The 17,914-nt window shown below is 36.3% G+C and overlaps 2 protein-coding genes across 5 annotated transcripts in view; both read right to left on the reverse strand.

Moving 5' to 3' along the window:
- The window catches only part of LOC103387765 (endoplasmic reticulum junction formation protein lunapark-B-like), a 15,941-nt gene extending 1,949 nt beyond the window's left edge, over window positions 1-13,992 (reverse strand). Inside the window, exons 1-15 of one of the 4 annotated variants that reach the window (XM_008322534.3) lie at window positions 13,884-13,992; window positions 13,667-13,711; window positions 12,629-12,691; window positions 9,168-9,209; window positions 8,809-8,859; window positions 8,576-8,712; window positions 8,116-8,174; window positions 7,446-7,486; window positions 7,190-7,273; window positions 7,018-7,069; window positions 6,807-6,905; window positions 4,937-5,044; window positions 4,082-4,187; window positions 3,937-4,007; window positions 1,042-1,188 (exon numbers count right to left, since the gene is read on the reverse strand). In XM_008322534.3, the coding sequence (XP_008320756.1) occupies window positions 1,042-1,188; window positions 3,937-4,007; window positions 4,082-4,187; window positions 4,937-5,044; window positions 6,807-6,905; window positions 7,018-7,069; window positions 7,190-7,273; window positions 7,446-7,486; window positions 8,116-8,174; window positions 8,576-8,712; window positions 8,809-8,859; window positions 9,168-9,209; window positions 12,629-12,655 (1,024 nt within the window). In that variant the 5' untranslated portion in view covers window positions 12,656-12,691; window positions 13,667-13,711; window positions 13,884-13,992. Of the gene's footprint in view, window positions 1-1,041; window positions 1,189-3,936; window positions 4,008-4,081; window positions 4,188-4,936; window positions 5,045-6,806; window positions 6,906-7,017; window positions 7,070-7,189; window positions 7,274-7,445; window positions 7,487-8,115; window positions 8,175-8,575; window positions 8,713-8,808; window positions 8,860-9,167; window positions 9,210-12,628; window positions 12,692-13,438; window positions 13,594-13,666 lie in introns of those variants that run through there. The other 3 variants (XM_025060859.1, XM_008322532.3, XM_008322535.3) reach the window with 3 other exon arrangements.
- A 1,847-nt stretch (window positions 13,993-15,839) lies between these two features.
- Window positions 15,840-17,914, reverse strand: part of LOC103387766 (transmembrane 9 superfamily member 2) — a 19,083-nt gene continuing 17,008 nt past the window's right edge. The window contains exon 17 of the mRNA XM_008322537.3: window positions 15,840-17,171. Within this exon, the coding sequence (XP_008320759.1) occupies window positions 17,104-17,171 (68 nt within the window). The 3' untranslated portion in view covers window positions 15,840-17,103. The remainder of the gene's footprint in view (window positions 17,172-17,914) is intronic.

Below are 17,914 nucleotides of genomic sequence, written 5' to 3' on the forward strand. Positions count from 1 at the left end.
CATCAGAGCTTGTGGCTTCCCTCGTATTTCGGGAACCTCGTTTCCAGGTGTCCACTGTACCTTTTTGAGTTGTGTCATAAATCATTTCCAATAAATAAACTTCCATTTAAGTACTGTTGTTAAAAAAATGGAATGAAAAAAAGGACTGAATGTTTTAAAAGTAGTTTTGAGTAAGTTCTAAGCTCCTTAAAGAAAATAAAAGTGATATATAAGGATTTTTTTTTTTTTGAAATAGTGTACATTTTTGCCCATAAAAGGTTTTTAGAATTTATAAAAAAGAGTACAAAAGACATTTCAGGCCTTCTTCTATTCTTGTATTAACAAGGAAACTAAGTTATTAGAAACAGTCAATAATGCATTAATTATTATTTCTTTTTAATATATATATACATTTAAATATCATAGCACTGCTAATACCAATGCTTTTGCTTTGCTTAACACTTTGCTTTCTACTCTGTTGGTAATAATCCTTGTACTTTTTTTTTGCTTTGCTTTCTATTCTGTTGGTAATAATCCTTGTACTTTTTATATTTACTTTTCATACATGTCCTTTTTTATACTTCATTAAGTTAGATTTATAATAATTAATTAAAAAACTTCATTTTTAACAGCAAGCTAAAAAAAAGTACCATTGGTTTTATTATGTAAAGCACTTTGAGCTGCTCCTTGTGTATGAAAAATTCAATATAAATAAATACGGTTTGACTAGTTCATTAAACTGTGCAACAAATATTCCGCTCGCCAAGAAAAATAGTCTGAGGCCACACGATGCGAGTTATATTACGCTGCTGTTGTTTTTCTACACACAGCTTTTGATATCATTTGTAACTGCTGAGACAGACGCATTGGAGCACCATTCATATATCACAAATTTTAAGCGAAGGTTGAAAACGTATCATTTCAAAATGTTCTTGTTGTGAACCAAAAGCTGATGCTAAGGTCGAGGATACATAGCGTAGCGAGACACAAATAAGCTGAGTAATGAAAATGTTTAATGAAAAGGTCTTATATCTACTACTCTATTCTGCACGGCGTCTTTACCTCCACAGGAGAGTGCACATGGGATCGGTGCAGTAGAGCGAAATTCTGCTCGGAGTACTCTCTCATAGCTGAATTCTGGAAGCCTCGGAGCTTGTGGGCGTGTCCTTCTAGCAGGATTGAGGAAGTAGCAATATGCACAACGGAATGCTGAAAGGAGAGAGAAGAAAAAGAAAGCACCATGGGCAATATATTAATATTGTAATATATAATGATATACAGTGGACCCCTTCTCAGGGAAGAACTTCCCGGAATATGAATATTCCATGTTACGAATATGCAACTATTGCAATTCGAGTCCTACGGCATGGGGAATATGTTGAGTTCATCACGGAATTAAAAAAATATATATATACTGTATATTATGACATGCCGTTCAGGAAATGAATCCTTGAATATATATACAGAAAGTCGGAATATATATACAGAACGTCTAAATATATATAGAAAGTGTGAATAAATATATACAGAAAGTCTGAAAATATATACAGAAAGTTTGAATATATGTACAAAAAATCTAAAGATATATATATATATAAACAAAAAATTTAAACCTTTTTGACCACAGTGCCCCAATCAGGGCGGAGCTACGCCTGCTACCACCGACCAGGCGGCACAGGAGTTCCCCATAAAACAGCACCTGCATATGTCATGGTTATATTTGTAAGCCAAGTGTTACAAAGGAAAACAGTGAATGTTGTGTAATATAAAATGTAATAAATATGTTTAAGAGAATAAGAACAGATTACAGTCATAAAATGGTTAAAGATCTAAGCTCACTGTTGTGAGGGATTCCGAGCAACGTAATGATAATACAAAAAAAAATTGTTTTAATCCGTTGTAAATACTTGTTTGGCAATATATTATTTTTATGTTATTACTTGATAACGCTGTCCAGCGTGCTGACGATCGATTACTTAAGTCTTCCAAAAAGGAAAAGAGCCAGAGTAATGCAAAGAGTGATTTATGTTAACTTTTATTTGAAGATATTTTGTTTGATAGCTTTCATATGAGAAGCAGCGAATAGTGAATAAAGAAAGAGGTTTATATCGAAGCTGCTTGTGACGCATTTTTAAAAATACTTTTTACGCCTCACTACGTGGATATATATATACAACATTGAATATATATACAAAAAGTCTGAATCTATATACAAAACGTTTGAATATATATAAAGAAATATTCAGACTTTATATATATTTAGACTTTCTGTATATATATTCAGACTTTCTGTATATATATTCAGACTTTCTGTATATAGAGTCAGACTTTATACAGTATATATTCAGACTTTCTATATACATATTTAGACTTTTTGTACATATATATTCAGACTTTCTGTACATATATTCATACTTTTTGTATATATATTCACAGTTTCTGTATATATATTCAGACTTTTTGCATATAGATTTAGACTTTCTTTATATACAGTGATCCCTTGCTATAACGCGGTTTACTTTTCACGGTTTCGCTACTTCACGGATTTGCATCGTGCATTGTGTTCTGCATTCTGATTGGCTAAAAAGTCACTCCGCTTCTTCTCTACCTGTGCGCCAATAACGTTGCGGTTTAATATGTACACGTACGTAAAACAGCTTGCCAAATTGACATTACGTACGTGCAAATTCTCTTGCAATTTCGAGTTTATCAAACCCCATAATGTCGACAAAACGCTCTGGACCGGCAAAAGTACCTGCGGTAGGGACCAAAAGGCAGCGGAAGATGCTGTCTATCGGTGATAAAGTAAAACTATTGGACATGCTAAATGAAGGTAAAAGCTATGCGGCTGTAGGTCGGCATTATGGAATTAATGAATCTTCCGTTCGTTCCATAAAGAAGGAAGAAAAAAACATAAGGAAGACAGCAGCAATAAGTTTTAATAAGGATTCAAAAAGGGTTGCAACTGCCCGCAACAAGACCAGGTAATTTGTATTTTTTTCATAATCATTTTTAATTTTCTCCCGTTCACGGTGGGCGGTGCTAATCTCCGCAATTTGAAGCCTTCTGTTCACGTTGATGATTAAAATTATTATTTGACAGTACATTACAGAAGTTATTTGTTGAAACGTTTCTAAAGTACTTTTATTTTACTTTATTTGTGAAACAAATGGTTGAGACTGTAAAATGGTTTGTTCGTTCTTTCTCTTCTTTTTCTGAGTATTTAATTGTAAAAAAAATAAAGATTTCTACTTCACGGATTTTGCCTATCACGGGTTCTTTTTGGAACGTAACCCCCGCGAAAAACAAGGGTTTACTGTATTCACCCCCTTGGATGTTTTACCCTTTTAGTGCTTTCATAAATCAATCATGGTCAATACAATTTGGCTTTTTTAACACAAACATTTACAAATATAAAAAGTTTTCTTAATTATTATTTTATATTATAAATATATTTGTTTATATGTTATTGATGTTTAGAAAGGGGGGCTGGATTTAATTAATTGTTTTTTAGATATTTTTAATGGGGGAAATTCAACTGAGATACGAGTGCTCTGATCCAGACACTAAAACAGCTTTTATTGAAGGAGCATTTTTAGATCAAATATTAGACAGATTTTTTTTTGTGTTCAATAATTCATATGTTTTGATATGGTGCAGAATAACCTCTATATAAAACAGTGCCTGTGTGACATTTCGCATGTGGCTTAAACTTATAACTTAAAGTTTGTTTAATCTTTCAAGGGTTTACCGCTCGAAAAAAGTGAATTTACTATACTTTAATGCTTTACGGGAAACCCCAATTACCTCACAGAAAGAATATTGCTATATACTCAGTATCGCCTTTCGGCAAGAAAATAGAGATATGACTTTTAATCAATCTATCAATCAATCAATATCCCTCAGCTTTATATCTAACTCAAAGTTTGACTTTACAAAAAGGGCTTGTGTTCTTACCAAGGTATTCAAACTCCTCTTTTAAAGCCATGCCATTATGAGAGAAGCACTGTTGGCAGATCATTGCATATCTAGGAGAGATAAGATAGAATGAGGGGACTTACACAAAATCTTGAAAACTATGATAACTATGGAAAATATTCACCTGTTCTGTGGTCCATCCCCTACCAGATACTCAATTACTCGATCCACAGTTCCCCTGTCTCGGGGCAGAATAGGTTGTGCCAATGGAGGACCTGGAGGGTGCATGCCTGCAAGAACAATCCAAACATAGGCTGAGTCAAGTCAAGTCAGGTCTATTTTATTTGAATAGTCCAAATACAAGAGACACATTTGTCTCAATGGACATTGCACTTTTAAAAAGAGAGCTGAGACAGACATTGAGATTGTTTTGGACCTGTGTGACTCATGGAAGATTTTAAGAGTTATTACTAGGGGTGCACTTATGGTTATGACTGTGTACTAACCTTGCTAAACTGAAGGCACTGCGATTGCATGTAATAATATTCATGTTCCAAACAATAAATCAATAAAAAAAAATCTGAAAAGATTTATTCAGTACGTTCCAACAATGCACATTATAAAATAAAATAAAATTCCAAATAAAATGTTTAACTTGACCCCACTCAACAGAGTGCATTCAGAACAACTGTAACCGCTAAAAGATGTAATAATATTTTCTCATAATTTTCTCATCAAACAAAGATTGATTTCTTCGCTCTGCTCGCCGTCTCCAAGCGTGTTCTCCACATCCATTACTGCCTGGAGCATTTCTCGTGCACGCACTTTATTAATGATCTATATAAAACAGATCAAGTACAGTCGCGATGAAGTGCAGAGAATCTGAATATATCTCACTGTGCTGACCTCAGTTTTTGCTCGCCAAAAATTTACTTTTGGGACATTTTTGGCTGAAAATTTTCAGGGACCAAATATTCAGTGCATCCCTTGATAATACAATACAATGCTTTATGCTGGATTCAGTAGCTTGGTTGTTTACCTGATCCTGGCATTGGAGAAGATGTTCTAGGAACTGCTCCCCTTTGGACTGAGGGAGACAAATCAGCTCTTTCTGGTGGTCCTCCTGGAGCTGAGAGAAGGACAGGTTCTGTTGGGGCAGCAACATAGGATACAGACACTATCTGAAAGAAATTAACTGCTAGCAATACATTCTAAACGTCCGACTGCACAAAATAAATCTAACTGTACTGTGCATGTGACTGCAAATGTATATGTACTCTGTGTGTTTGCAGAAGCAGGACACTTGAGCGACGCAAAGAAGGGATTGTCAGATCCCATTAGGATTGTCACAAGAACCGATACTTCCATTCCAAGACGACTCCAACAAGCAAAACATACACTGACTTTTTCCATGCTGTCAGTACTGTCAGTATTCTTTTTCTGTTCTTATTTTGTAATGTGAAGTTAACTCTTGGCAACTGGTACTGCAATTTAAATTTGGTGCAAAAAAGTGTCAAAGCACAATGATCTTGAATACTTGGCAATTTAAAAGAGTTTTTAATAACGTAATACAAATGTAAGAGTTCTGTTTTTTCTGATTCTTATTGTGGTATGGAATAAGTATCGAGAATTTTTGAAATTCACAAGTAGCGTTATTGTCTGCTGAAATTCTGGCATCATGACTATGGAAGACAATCGGTACCATGATTCAAATTAAAATGCATTAGCAGAAATGCTTTTACATTTTCAGAATATACCAGCATTTTTTGACTGATAAATAAAATTGCATTTTCATTTTCTTCTTCACGACTGCTCATGCTGTGACCTAATTAAAATGAAAAAGACTTTTAAGATTAAATGTTCCAAAATTTGCCCCAGCAATTTAGTACCAAAATTCATTTTGAAATGTCAAATTTGAAAATTAAAATCCATTAGCACAATGCTTTTTCTTTTTCAAAATGTACTTGCACTTTTTGAAAAATGAAATTAATTATCAATCATCTAAACTGCATTTTCATTTTCTTTATCAACATCACTCATTCTGTAACAGACTTTAATGGTCATGTAGGGAAAGGGAACAGAGGAGATGAGGAAGTGATAGGCAGGTTTGGTGTTAGGGAGAGAAACGTAGAAGGACAGGCAGTGGTAGATTTTGCAAAGAGAATGGAAATGGCTGTGGTAAACACATATTTCCAAAAGAAAGAGGAACATAGGGTGACTTACAAGAGTGGAGGCAGGTCCACACAGATAGATTATATTCTATGTAGAAGAGGTAATCTGAGGGAGATTAGAGACTGTAAGGCGGTGGCAGGTGAGAGTGTAGCCAAACAACATCGGATTCAGGAAGGAAGGCAGTTCTGCGTAGTGTTGAGGAATTCCCAGATGATTGGGAGACTACAGCTACAGTGATTAGGGAGACAGGTAGGAAGGTGCTAAGTATGTCCTCTGGGCAGACAAAACAAAAAGGGAAATGCTTTTTTGTTTTCTTCTCACAGCATAAAAAAGTTAAAAAAAAATTAAATCTGAATTTGCAATCCAAGGTGGCGCATGAGAGTGACGTCAGTGGCCGCTCTTCGTCTGAGTTGGTTGGGTTCACACTCACAACATGGCTCTTCCCGACACTATCAAGCGATCCTTTTTAGAGCTAGCTTCAGAGTTTGAGCTAAATACAATATCTGAATTGGATGTCCGTGACATGCCAGTGAGTTTGGCTGAATACTCTGCCGTCACAGAAAGGGTCTTTGGTTTATGTCTTTACATTTACAGAATCATCATACACATTTGAAATATCCTTTTCAAAGCAAAGATAGATCAGGAAAAATACAGCTTCCCCCAGAATATGTTTGGTGGGTCACATTTTGATTCACTTAGAAATCTGGTTTGCAAAACATTTCTTAGTTACCTCTTACCTACTGGTGTGTCCAGTGGTCGCAGTGAGGGCTGTGCTCCAGGTGGGGTTGTCATTGGTCTCATTGCCACTCCTCTTTGTCTTAGCCCTTCTGGGATGACTATACAGCACATAGGTCATGACATGAAATGGCATTTTAAACTACATTAACATTTTGACACCAAGTTACCTTTAAAATTATGTTTAATATTCTCTTTTCAATGCTTGTTTACCTTGGCCTGATCTGGAAGTTATCTGAGAACACACTGGAGTGGACTCCAGCTCCTACAATACAAAAGGAAACAAAGCAAATGACAGAATAAAAAGAAACAGAAAGAAAACACATAAACTACAGGTAGATAAGAAAAGGAGAAGAAGAAGAAAAAAAACCATAACAGCACCCACAGCTTTTTTCTTTGCCTCAAGGTCAAAGCGTTCAAGAATAACTTTAGCATTTTTATACGTCTCAGTTTCCATGACTTCCTCTAGCTGCAATGAAAAGAAAAGGTGGGTTTGGTTAGTGTTAAAAAGCTGTGAATGTTTTAATTTATAATTAATTAAAACATTAAAACAACATAATAAGGACACAATAAATGTGTTGAAAAAGAAAACTATGTTTCCTGCAACAATGAAAGTAACGATAATCAATTTTGACACTTACAATCTTTCTTTTGGTAGCCCTTAAATCTTCTAATATATCATCTAAAAAAAAAAGAAGAAACATTTCAGTAGACTATACATTTACTTCCTGAAAATATGTAGCAATATTTTACAACAATTTTCTGATGTTGAAGACATTAGTGTTTAAACCAGTGGTTCTTATTTATTTTCTGTCATCCCCCTGCAAATTAAAATACTATTGAGAAGGTAATAACATGTATATTTTTTATCTGTACAAACCCTTGTATGTGTTGCTGCCACCTAGTGACTGGAGGCTTGTTATCATTCAAGCATTACGGCAGTGGTCCACTTATGTCCACATGCGTGCCATATTCCATTGGAAGTCCCTCACGCCCCTACTGGCACCTCACCGTGCCCCACCAGGGGGGGCCCACCCCACTATTTAAGAAGTACTAGTTAAAACCAATGATCATTAGCAAGTATGGAGCCACTGGCTGATTAAAGCTTGAATATAAATTAATGGTAATGTGATGGCAAACAGTAGACACAATTTGATTTAAATGCTTCATCTGTTTGATGCATAGTACTTTTTTGTGCTGAGAAGAGTTACACATATATATTAGAATGTTTAGCCAAATTATAATTGATATTACAATTTACTGATGTTTACCGTGAACTGTTAAAAGTAGTTTCATTATTTGACAACTTACTGTTTCTCTCTGTGCGTTTCGAAAAGATGAAAATCAATAATTTCCGGATAAACCACACTCTGTTTTGGGAAAGGAAAGAAAGGTCAGATGAGGATGAGAATAATGAATTACAGATATATTATCAAGTGGTTCAGAGTTGCGTCAAGACACCTAAGACAGGCCACCAAGACATTAATGGAGATTAGGGCTCCTGACACTCACTTTTACACTTAAAGTTAATGTTGAGTGTCCTCTGATAATCAACAAACAGAATATTTTTGACCATAAAAAGAGGACTGCTGGGGTTCGAAATACACAAAGCACACAGATGATAATGCACACTTTACAGAGAAAAGCCGTTGTCCTAGCTTATTTGGAAATTGATTGTTATTTTTATAAGTCAAGAGCAACCATTTAGTCCATGAAAAAAAAAAAGTATAATGGAGTATAATGGTTTTAAAACGGAAATACAAGTACTCACAGTACAGGGTATATGAAGAAGGGTAATGCCATCAGCAGTCTCTGCAGCCATTGTTCAGGTAGGTAGATGTAGTAAACAACTAAAAACGTTAGGAGGTAAATGACTGATGAGTAGAGAAGTAATCGACCGACCCAAAGCTGCAAATAGATGAAAAAAAGACACAGCGATTTAACAATATAAAATGTTTGTTTACAATTAATATAAATGTCTATTTGCGGGCTTGCTAACTTCACCTTTTGCAGACGTTGATTTTTGGCTCTAAATTCTTCCAGTTCTTTAATGTCCTAGAGCAGAGAATTAAGATAGGAAAAAGGAAATGTACACTGAATTAATTGGGAAAATTCTAGTGCTTGCTCAACACACCACAGCCAAGGCAGGATTCAAACCCACCAATCCTTTATCATCATTGTTGAGTTTTAGACTAAAACAAATATTCAATAGATATTTTTCTTCTGGTAGAAAAAGAATATGTAACAATAAGGCATAACATGAATATGTGCTGTAAGAGTTCCTAAAACTAAAACAATGATTTGTTAACAATTACAAGACAACGTATAAAAAAAGCTAGAAATTATTTTAAAAATTATATTACCTTGTCTAGGGTCTCAAGTTGTTCCACCGTAGTTGGCTTAGCCTTGAATAAATACATAAAAAAAAGATCAAATATTCTTCACAAAGTTCAAAAAAGAGGAATACATTGTCATTATAACGCATTTCAAAAATCTCTCTCTATTCCCCTTTCTCCCCCCTCCCCTCCATCCCACCTTCCTTCCTCTCCTGTCTCCTCTCCCCCTTCCACCTCTCCTCCGCTCCCCCCTTCACCACATCCTCCCTGATCTCCCCCCATCACAGCCAACCAAGTGAAAGACCAGACTCCGGAAGACAGCAGGCCCGGACAAGGTGTGTCCACGGCTACTGAAGACCTGCGCTGCTGAACTCGTGGAACTGCTTTAATGAATCTACAACCTGAGTCTTCGACTAGGTAGAGTGCCAACCATCTGGAAGACATCCTGCATCGTTCCAGTTCCCAAAAAGAACCGGCTCAGCAAGTTGAACGGCTTCCGACGTCACATCACACCTGATGAAAGACTCTAGAGCGGCTCTTCCTTAAGCTCCTCAGGCCAGAGGTGCAACATGCCAAAGACAACCTACAGTTTGCCATTTTCTTGGATTTCTCTAGCACCTTCAACACCATCCATTCCACTTGCATGCCAGGATAAACTGACACGAATGCAAGTGGACCCCTGTCTTGTTGCCTGGATTTCCAGCTACCTCACAGACAGACCACAGTATGTCAGACTGAATGACATCATGTCTAACACTGTGTCAGCAACATCGGAGCACCAGAGGGGACAGTGCTGTCCCCTCTCCTCTTCACCCTATACACCTCTGACTTCTGGTACAACTCCGAGCTGTGTTCCTTGTGATGAACTTTGTTGTATGGAGCAAATCCAACACAACGTATAAAAAAGCTAGAAAATTATTTTTTCTAAAAGGACAACAACGAGGAGGAGTACAGGCGCCTCGTGATGAACTTTGTTGTATGGAGCAAATCCAACCATCTGCAGCTCAACACCTCCAAGACCAAGGAGCTGGTCATAGACTTTGGGAAATCCAAACAAAAACTCCGACCAGTTCTTATTGAGGGTCAGGGCATGGAGGTCGTGGAGACCTATAAATACCTTGGGCTGTGATTGGACTGAGCACATAACAGTAGAAAGCTGTACAAGAAGTAGACTGCACTTCCTGTGGAGGCTAAGGTCTTTCAACATCTGTAGGAAGATACTGAAAATGTTTTACCAGTCTGTGGTGGGCGAACAAACAACTGGTGGATAGAGGAGCAAGTGCAATAACCTGACGATAACTTCAGAGCAATTAACACAATCTCCATTTACATTACTATTGTATGAGCACATAACAGTAGAAAGCTGTACAAGAAGTAGACTGCACTTCCTGTGGAGGCTAAGGTCTTTCAACATCTGTAGGAAGCTCCTGAAAATGTTTTACCAGTCTGTGGTGGGCGAACAAATGACTGGTAGATAGGGGAGCAAGTGCAATAACCTAACGATAATTTCAGAGCAATTAACACAATCTTCATTTACATTACTATTATATTTCAACAAATCATTGTATTTCTATTTTATATTCTATTATGAGTATATGTTTATGTGTATGTGTAAATATATGATCACGCAGTATATGTGTGTCTGTACATGTGTATGCATATTTAGATGTGTATATATGTATATGTATAGTGCATATATGTGGATATGGGCATATGTATATGTGTATGTATGCATATTTATTACTTAAATAATGGGTATAAATATATTACTAATATTATATATATATATAATTAATATATTAATATATTATATATGTATGTATAGTAGCTCCTAGTAATAATGGTTGCATAAATCTGGTCGACACCCCATACACTAATATATCTGCTGGAACTGCCTATACAGTTTTTTCTAATTTAATTATTTAATGACTCAACTATTTATACTGTTCATATATTTAAATAATGTATATACCTGTTCACATAACATCCTTATAATTACTAGTTGTAGTTTGCTTAGAAATACTAGTTCTGCTTAAATATACATACACCATAGAGATAATGTGGTATACTTAGTGTACATACATACATACACACACACACACACACACATATATATATATAACAATGGTTAACAATGGTATAATTGAAATAATAATTGAGATTGCAATTAACACCATACACGGCAACAATAATTACCTACTAATCTAATACTACTAACAATATCTATGTACTTCTACTAACCAACTAATCTACTGACATCCACTGTTCAGGTTTCCCATATTTATTGACAGTGTGCTGCTACTCATGTTTGTATTTTATTGTACTGTACCCATTCATCTAGCTATCTATCTATCTATCTATCTAAATCAATCAATCAAGATTAAATCTATATACACAAATAACACTTAACAGGTATTTTGTTTTCATCTTCCCTGCTGGCTTCTTGCTGTCAATAGGCCATTCACCAATTCACTATATGTCACTCACAGAATCACTGCCAATGCAAAGTGTCAAGCTCATGGAGGAAATACGAGGAGACAGAACCAGTGCAACAAAAAAGGTGAAGGGGGCTGTAGGGGCAACATGCAACTACAGAAACCTTTCAAAAATAAAAGCCCTATTATTAAAATGAGATTCAGTAACACAAAAGCACAAATTGAGTTAATTACAATATCCTTAGCCAAAAAGTGAGTTATGGCCTTCGTAATTTCAGTCTATCATTTAGAGGACTTTTATGAAATGTTATGTAATGGTGAAAGCAGCACCCAAATGCAGCACTAGAGAGATGTTGATCGGGTGTAAAAAGTTTATTCCAAACAGTTCAACATAAACTGACTTGAACAACACAAGGACTGAGCGAGGGAAACAGGTATATACTGTATACCCAGGGCACCAGGTGACACGAGTGAGACACATGAACAGGTAATCACAGGACACAAGTGAGTGTTATCACACTGATTACACAACAGAAGGGCAGGGAGACAGACAGACCTCACAAAAGATGTTGTTAATTAGCAATTCTTGGATTGTTCTTTTGTTTCGCTCTTTTACACAAGGATTTACACATTTACATTTATCAAATCAATGGAGATTTATCACTGTAACATTTTTTTCATGGAGAACTGTGTTGTGTGACTTCTGCATTTACTTCACCAGGACTATCAATAAATCTTGAGATGGCTTTACCCTGACATGAAAAATATTGACTTTATGCCTCCAAAATGGAGTGGAAATAAACATTCCTTGAGTTATATTTTCCTAAACTAAACTCCACTTTCCTTAATTAAAATTCAAAACAACTCTTTGAGGTATTAATTGAGCATGACATTATATTGGGCTAAAATAAAAATAATTCTACAGTTATATATTTTTTTTACAAAAAATGTCTTAGTTTTGTGCTTTATAGTTTTCTGTTGTGTGTCTTTTTACAGCTTGATTACATTAGTTTATCTACCTTTCTTCTGCAACCCCCTTTTTAGCCACATTACCTTCAACCTGGACACCAGTGTTCCCATGACTTAATATCAGCAGTGGATGATCTCTTGTTGACACTAGAAGAGAAAAATATAGTTAATGTATACCACAACTGAGATCCAGGGTATGGTTTAGCAAGACTTAAAAGGGAATTTAACAAGTTTGTGGAATAACAGACTAAAATTTCTGCTGCAGATTTAATTTGGAATTTTTCATTATTGTTTCTCATATAAGGACAATAGGCAAAAATAAAACTCAGAGTTAGGGCTTTTGTGTTTGCACATTGACATGAAAATGGTCGTTGTTTTCGTTAGCATAAAAAACGATAACCATGTTGTAGCGTTACAATTTTTACATGTACTCTTAGTTTACAGGCTTCTTTCAGAGATTTCTTTATAACTAATGGCAACCGAGTTTTTTCATTATGCTTATATAGTACTGTTATTTAAAGTTAAAGTGATAGCTGCGTCCTGATATGTTCAAATGTATTTACACAGGCCACAGGACTGTATAAGACCACATGTTTGAAGTCACGGGGGTGGACAGCAAATTATGAGTTATTGTTATTAATGTTTGAATTAAATAAACAATGCCTTCAAATTTGGTCATTAATACACGGATTCTATGTCACAGACTCTTCCATAAGGCTACGTATTCTGTCAACAACCGCGAATTTAATATCACTGCAACCTAATTAATTCTTTGTAACGGTTATCGAACTAGCTAAAACGACAGTAGCAATGGGTACACAAATGGTCGCTGACCTAAATATTTAGTTAGTCCAATTTCTATTGTATTGTTTTAGCATAAGGTTTAATTCTTACATTGAATTACGTTGGAATATTCTGCTCCTCTCACCCTCCGCTTTGTACGCTAAATAATGATCACTGACATGTTCATTGTTGTGTGTGCGGTGGGAGAGGCGCTTCGTCATGGTGTGCTGGTGCGTTCCATAAAAAAGGGGAAGTTCGGAAAGTGAAACGTCCGGTGAGAAAAAAAAAACATAGGTACCAATACCGAAGTCCCGACAAATTAAGATAATAATAACTTACCTGAGATGCAACAGTCTGGCGTCACTTTGCAATGTTTCACACAACCTAAATAAATAAATAAAAATAATTGAATAAAATAATGTCTAAATAAAAGAACAGATTCATTAATTCTTCTATACGATGCAACAGTGGAGTAGGCGTAAATACGAGGTAACCTAGCAAATCTATTTAAAATAGCTGTGTTTTAGCAAGATTGCATAGAAAGTAAGAAACGTACAGTGTGATTTATCTTCTCGGTTTAAATTTACGTTAGAGCTTTTTCTTCATAAAGTCTCGAGGTCGCACTGAGAACCCAGCTTTATTGAATGCAGCATATGCTGACGTTTTGAGGAAGAGAGAGAGAGATTTCCCAGAATCCTTTGCGGTGTAGTTTATCTATGCCAAGTTGATTTTTTTGACGTCGAAATTAAATCTATAAAATCTATAAATCTTATAAATTATACAAACCGGAAAAAGGGCTCACTCATTGTCCAGGTAACAATCCATTGTATGGAAGAGGATCGTATTTAAATATGCAAGAAAACGTTTTTTTAAAAGAAGACATCTTTGGATTACCCAATTGAAAGTCTTCAACGCTTTAGTTTGTTCTTAATGATTCCATTAGACGTCCCAATTTGAAATTTGATATGACCTGTTTATTGTTGAACATAATTTAATGTTATAATGTAATGTCTATGAAGATTGTCAGTCATTCAGGTCATGGTCAAAGTTAAAGAGTTCTGTTGGCCAACTGGACGTGAATTTTCTAAAAGAAGACGTTTCACCACTCATCCAAGGGGCTTCTTCCGTTCTGGAGGTCTGGTGGTGGGGAGTACAGCAAATATATACTCCAGGTGTGAAAGAATAAAGCTACTTTAGCTCCCCCTTGTTAGGTGGGGCCTTGGGGTCAACTGGGAAAGTGTAAACAGTCGTTAAGAGTCACCTGCCTCTTTGTTGTGTGAAACTGAGGTGAAACTTTTGGGTATTGTTGCTTAGAGTGCTTTGTATGTGGGTTGTGTCTAAGCCCACCTCCTCTGTTGAGTGATGGTTTTTCCAAGTTGACAAAAATGGCTTATTTTACCCCTCTCTCAAACCATCTGTCTTCCCTGACCAAAATGTGAACATTGTTGTCCTCAAAGGAGTGTGATTTGTCCTTGAGTTGTATGTGAACAGCTGAGTTCTGTCCTGAGGAGTTGGCCCTCCTGTGTTGGGCCATGCGCCTGTGTAGCGGTCGTTTGGTCTCCCCAATGTACAGGTCCGTAGACTCTTTACTGCACTGAATGGCATAAACCACATTGTCCAGCTTGTTCCTTGGAGTCTTGTCTTTGGGATGAACCGATAAGACACGTGATTCGTGATGACACGCCCCCTGCTTGGTCATCACCAAAGGGTTCGGTGAATGGGCATATGAAACTGGTGGGGTTCAGTACCTCCAACAAGGTTCAGAACCACTGCCCTAGACTCTGTTGAAGTATCAGAACAATTTGTGCCCATCTGGGATAGCCACAGGTCTTAAGAGGTGTCCTAATATGTCCCTGTTCTCTCATCTTACCTCTGTTGGTGGTGGGAATGGTGTCTTCCCGTGACTGTAGGGTTCTGATGACTCCTAATTTGTGCTCCAGGGGGTGGTGTGAGTCAAAACGGAGATCCTTTGTGATGTGAACCGAGATATATTTGCTGTACTCCCCCCACCAGAACTGAAGGAGCCTCTTGGATGAGAGGTGAAACGTCTTCTTTTAGAAAACAGAACTCCTCAAACTATAATGATAATGTCATCAAGATGTTATAACGCGAGCGCCCACACTTTTTTTTGGCTTGGGAGCTACTTTTCAAATGACCTGGCTAAACGATCTACCTGCATTGAAAACACTACGTGTTAATCAATTTAAACAGAATATACTTTATATGTCTGATGTGCATATGTTTAGGTACAAGGGGTACTGCGTAAATGCATGTGGCTCTATGGTACAATCCCATTGAATACATTTATGGTCAGTACTTTAGTCATAATGAGCATTTAAATAATTAATTACATCTATATTTTAATTGGCTGGCCCTACCAGTAATCCCTTCACTTGCGGAAATATATAGGTTTATGTGATATAAATTAGATACTGGCCTACACTAATTTAGACACTTCTCTGACAATCAATTCACAATGTAGGCCATAGTACTACTAAGGAAAGTGAATCCTTGTTTGTTTGTGTATTTATTCTTTTTGAGACTGTTCTAGCTCCGTAACCTTGGTCCAAAACTCCAAAACACACAAGAAAAATAACAGGTTTAAAACAAACCATCAGTTTTCAGGCTCTGTCTTAAAAGGGCCACAGTAACATGATCATTAAGTCTATGATGATCTGCTAAAATACATGACATGAAAAAAAAGCAAAGCAAAAGCAAAGACTGCCAACACCTTAAAACATGAAATAGCAAATGGAGCAGTGGAATTATGAAAAGATTTATTATGTGGTTATTTGCAGTTGTTAATTGCTGTGACTATAGATGAAATCCAAACTAAACTTTTGGACTCAGTCAAAAATATCACCTCATTGAAAATTAATCAATGTAATTGAAAATAAGACAAAAATAATAAATAAACCAAAATTAATGATGAATGCTTGTGATCCAAGCAAAACTAAGATTTTTTTTCTCTCTTTGTTTTGTCTTTTACTCCATTCTGTTACTAGACAATTCAGTCCATCACAGGTAAAATGTACAGACAGAGAACCACTAAAAATATGTTTGTATGATTGTTTTAAAATATTAGGAAAAGATAAGGCTTTAGTGTGCCTTTTACTTTACAGTGCTATTTTCTACAGTAGCAAAAGCCAAAGAAAACAGCCGAACAAAAGTTGGACAGTGACTGCCAACAGGCACGGAAGAAAAAACAGATGTGAAGATTTAGGGTTTACTTCTTTTGTGATATCTGAAGGCCACTACACTTCCTTGACACACCGGGGAAGAAGAGAGTTGAGCAGAGAAGTCCGCCATTTTCTCCAGTCTGCAGTCTTATTATTGATGTCACCCATTTATACATATTGGCATTTTAATACTAGATCTGAATATAAAAGGATAAAATAGCAGAGCATCACAGCTTTGTTTGTCCGACCACGAGCATGGACAGAAGTCAGACCATGTGACTTTGTACGGTCCCTCTGCACTAAATCTGTCCATGAGTGAGACAGAGGGACGAGCCTTGTACTGGTATGATTAGGACAGGTGGAGACGGACATTATAGATACAACATAAGAGAAAAAGAAAGAAAGACATGGTGAGAGCAAATACATTTTTAGTCTCATACAGTAAAGCAAACTGCCACGTGTCCCAGGCAGATGGGTGTCTGAAGAAATCGAACGATAAGGAGTGTTCAGTTAATTTTGACATCAGCCAGTGTCCAAAAACATGAGGAGTGGGGAAACACACTCAGCTAAACACAGTTGTTATGTCTTGGGAACCCCTTAGTCCACTTTCACCACGCTGTAGATTTTGGTCACGAACCAGAAACAGGCAAGAAAGCCGATTGTACCTGAAGACCAACAAAACACATATTTACCTTTGGTGCACTAAACAGGCATTCTTCAGTTAGAGAATAATGTTAAAATAATGTTGTGCATAGATTTTCAATTCTGAAGTTTTTGTTTGTTTTTTTCATTTGTAAAAATGTTTTAATCAAGCAGCTAAGGTTATGATATTTTGCTTTTACATAAAAAAAATATACATTTCACAACACTAAAACAAGTTCAAAATAAGTAACTCTGTCTTACATTAACAGCCAATGATATAAAGTGTTTCCTCTCCTATCGAGGTAGAGGTGAGATAGTTATTATATTATTTACATACAGTGGATATAAAAAGTCTACACATCCTTGTTCAAAGCCAGGTTTGTGTGATGTAAAGAAAAGACACAAGCATAAATCGTTTCATAACTTTTTCCACTTTTAATGTGACCCATAACATGTAATAGGCGATTGAAAAACAAACTGAAATCTTCACGAGGGAAAAAATAAAAATCTAAAACAACCTTGTTGCATAGGTATCCACACCCTTAATCTAATACACTATATTACCAAAAGTATTCACTCACCCATTCAAATGATCAGAATCAGGTGTCCTAATCCCTTGGCCTGGCCACAGGTGTATAAAGTGCAGAGGTCGCCGACTTTCTGCACAGTCAATTGCTACAGAGCTACAAACTTCATGTGACCTTCAGATTAGCCCGAGTACAGTACGCAGAGAGCTTCATGGAATGGGTTTCCATGGCCGAGCAGC

This window comes from Cynoglossus semilaevis, chromosome 12 (assembly GCF_000523025.1).
Source record: "Cynoglossus semilaevis isolate Cse_v1.0 chromosome 12, Cse_v1.0, whole genome shotgun sequence".
In the NCBI taxonomy this organism is placed as follows: domain Eukaryota; kingdom Metazoa; phylum Chordata; class Actinopteri; order Pleuronectiformes; family Cynoglossidae; genus Cynoglossus; species Cynoglossus semilaevis.